This window comes from Myotis brandtii, unplaced genomic scaffold (assembly GCF_000412655.1).
Source record: "Myotis brandtii unplaced genomic scaffold, ASM41265v1 scaffold242, whole genome shotgun sequence".
Lineage (NCBI taxonomy): Eukaryota > Metazoa > Chordata > Mammalia > Chiroptera > Vespertilionidae > Myotis > Myotis brandtii.
Genome location: NW_005359149.1, coordinates 759096 through 762891, shown reverse-complemented (window position 1 = coordinate 762891; position 3796 = coordinate 759096). Strand labels below are relative to the sequence as shown.

The 3796-nt window shown below is 36.9% G+C and overlaps 1 protein-coding gene across 13 annotated transcripts in view; it reads left to right on the top strand.

Moving 5' to 3' along the window:
* Positions 1 to 3796, top strand: part of TCF12 (transcription factor 12) — a 364778-nt gene that overhangs the window by 328332 nt on the left and 32650 nt on the right. For all 13 annotated transcript variants that reach the window (XM_005867002.2, XM_014540340.1, XM_005867004.2 and 10 more), the window contains one exon: positions 405 to 483. In XM_005867002.2, the coding sequence (XP_005867064.1) occupies positions 405 to 483 (79 nt within the window). The remainder of the gene's footprint in view (positions 1 to 404; positions 484 to 3796) is intronic.

The window sequence follows — 3796 nt, the reverse complement described above, 5'->3', positions numbered from 1 at the left end:
AGGCAGCTGATCAGTGATTCTCTCTCATCATTGATGTTTTTATCTCTCTCTCCCTTCCTCTCTGAAATCAGTAAAAATATATTTTTTTTAATTATATTTTACTGCTTTTTAAAGAGAGGAAGGGAGAGGGATAGAGATGTAGAAACATCGATGAGAGAGAAACATCGATCAGCTGCCTCCTGCATACCTCCTACTGGGGATGTGCTCACAACCAAGGTACATGCCCTTGACCGGAATCTAACCTGGGACCTTTCAGTCCGCAGGCCGATGCTCTATCCACTGAGCCAAACTGGTTAGGGCAGTAAAAATATATTTTAAAATAAATAAATAAATCTATACAAATAGATTTATATTTTTGCTGTTGTCACATATTTCTATGTGTATGTCTTTTGTTTTCTGGTTAGATTTATTCTCCTGACCATACCAGCAGTAGTTTTCCATCAAATCCATCAACACCAGTTGGATCACCCTCACCTCTCACAGGTAGGCTTTTGTTTTATCTAACTACTTAATAACATGTAGGAGCTACTTGGAAATATTTTTAATTAATTTTTTAGTAAAATTTCATGAAAAAAATAGATTTTGAGAAAGTATGTAAACAGAGAACTTTCCTCTTGGGTTCATTTTTTGAGACTATTGAAATATTTGCTACTCTTGAATTTTTCATATCTTCTCTCATTCTTAAAATAATTTGTAATTTCTAAGGATAATTGTTTTAACAAGATAAAAATAAGGCTAGGCAATTGGATGAAGGCAAAATATGGAGAAGGAAATAAATCAAAAGTTTTCATAAGATAGCATAGAAAATAAACAAAGTAATCTATTTAGAAGTACATGTAACTTCTTTCTTCCTTGTTTGCTCCATTTCCCTGTACCATGTGTGCTACTCAAAAAATGAATTCGACTCAAAAAATGAATAATTGTTTTTGCTAGATAATTTGTCTTTATTTTTAGGTTCAATAAGTTATTATTTCATATATACGTAAATAAATTCCTGGGGAAAATGTTGGATTGTTTTTGCTAAGGAAAAGAACTCTGTGAATGTAGATACATATTGTTAGTGGAGTTAAATAAGTGGCTCAGATTTGCTGTATGTGTTTCTTTTTTTCACATTAGCTTTAACAAGTTTCAGATATATCCTTCCTACAGTATAAATTTGTTGCGATACAAATGTTATTGTAAATAGGAATTTTTAGGTTTATTAGGAATAAATAAAATTATAGGAAAATGCTTAATATCTGTTAAGCTATAATTTAAAAACTTAAGTTTTATTTTCTACCAGTATTTGGAGAAAAACTATGCTGAAAAAGAAAGGTATTAGTTCTGAGGAAAGCTATTAGGCTAGTCAGGCAAATGGGTAAAAATTGCCATATTCCTCCAACAGTTAACCTCAGAAATGATTCTCTCTTCCTGTTCAAGCCATTAGTTAAGTTCGTGTGGTTTTGTTGTTGTTGTTAAGCTTTTTTTGCATTGTGCAGGATTTCTGAAAATCAGGGTTGTGGTGTATCCAGGCCCTGGCTATCACCTGTGCTGTGTGTGTTAGCCAGTGACTCTGCTCCGAGCATTCCGATGTGGAGATGATGAACTGCTGGCAGCTGCTTTCAGCTATTAGCAGGTTCTGCCACTTTCTCAGACACCATGGCTTCAGCTGTCTAGTAAAAGTTGAACAGCTGTTCCCCACATAGACTGGACTATGAAAGACCCATTGATTTAAAGTTGTTGTTTAACAGAGAGCTGAAATTGCCGGAAGAATGATGTAACTTTAACCCTAATCACCCACTTGGCAGAGTTTTACTGAAATTATCAGTATCATTTTTGCCAGAGCCTGTTTCACTTTCTCATCTGAGGTGCTACGTTAGCCCTTACTATATGTTTCCACTGCCCCTGCTCCACTGCCCAGTAAGATAGCTATAAAAGTGTCCTTTGCTTTTCATTAACACTGGATAGGAAAGCAGGCAACAGAGGAGCTCACCATCTATGAAGTGACATCAGTAAAGTGGAAAATCAGAGACTTAGACATTTTTCAAAAAAACGACAGACCAAAGTCGAATCTCACATTTCTCCCTCCTCCTTTAGTTGATGTTTAATGGGTGGAGTCCTCTTTTCCCCTTAATTCAGCTGATTAATGAAAAATCTGTGGACTGTTGAATTGTGTAATGAAGCTGTTAATAGGCTTTTAAATTAGTATTCTAATCAAAGAAAAATACTTTTGAAAGGGCATACCAACAACTGATTTTATGCAGGTGTATCTCCCATCTCCTGTGTCTAGTGATTCCTTTTTATCACCACACACACACACACCTTCTAAACAAAAAGAGGACTCTGGCAGCAAGATAGAAGAGAAGAGTGACTGTATCTATTACAGTTGTCATTTGGGAAGACATTAGTATTTGAGTTAAGTGATTGTGTTTACTAAGGGAACTTGGAAAGCAGACAAGCAAAACCATATTTTGACTTTCTTTATCTGCTTCTTGAATATAAGTGAATAAAAGTTTAATAATTTCAGTACTCAATGGCAATCTTCAGAACATTCACAATGAAAATAAAGAGAGGAACAGAGGAAAGAAAGGATTCCTCAGTTTTGGTTAGTTTAATCAATAAGATATTTATCTAAAGTAGGGTGCTCAAGATAAACTTCATGAAGAGAGTAGTATTTTAAAAGGAGGTGAATAGAAGTCTCTGGTTATAAAGGGAAAAGCATAACAAAGATGCAGATGTAAGAAAGTGTGTGACCTGTTCCTCCAGAGCCATTGAGATGACTGATTATGAACTCTTCATGTGTGGATGTGTGAAGAACTAAGATGGAAAGGCTGGCTGGGGCCAGATTGTGGAACACACAGCACTCAATGCGGCCTTAAGGATTATCCAACCTTTCCCAAGCATAGGGGAATCTCATGAATGTTTGAGTTTAGGGTGCAATTACAAAGGGAAACAACTAACAAAACAAGAAAATGCATGGTAAATGGTCTTAAGATGTTCTCTCAGCCACACAAAATGTTAGTATCAATTCTTTAAATTTATTAACCAATTTTATTAGGCAAAGTACTTGCTAAGTCCCACTCAGACGAAGAACAGATCAGAAACATTGAGTGAATTTTAGATTTAGTGATCAAAGACAGTCTTCCCTGATTTTCTAGCTGAATAATTTGATACTGTTGTCCTGGTCACCTAGCTAGCTTGTTTTCTGGAAGTGGTCAATAAATTTTAATATCAAGTAGATTTATTATAACCTTGAATAAAAGCTAGCTCTTTGGGGTGCTCACTAAAAAGCCCAGGGCAGTTACAGAAATTAACTATATTAATAGTTGAAGGCTTATGCCTATCTAATAAAAGGAAGTAGGAGCCCAAAACTTCTATAAGGGTATTATGCTAAGTGAAATAAGTCAGACAGAGGAAGATAAATACCATATGATTTCATTTATAAGTGGAATCTAAAAAAACAAAAATAAAATAAACACTGATACAGAGAACATATTGAGGGTTGCCAGATTGGGGGAAGTGGGCAAAAAGGGTGAAGGGATCAAGATGTGCAAATTGCCAGGTATAAAAACAGTCATGGGTATGTAAAGTACAGCATAGGGAATATAGTCAATAATATTATAATAGCTACTAGAGGCCCAGTGCACGAATTTGTGCATGGGTGGGGTCCGGCCGGCCTGGCCCCAGTCGGGCCAGATCAGGGCCAGGCCTGTTGGGAGGAGGAGACAGCGAGAGGTTGGCCGGCAGGCCCGCCCTGATCGGGGCCCAATCAGGGCTGGGCTGGCTGGGGGGAGGGGCCATGGGCAATTGGCTGGTG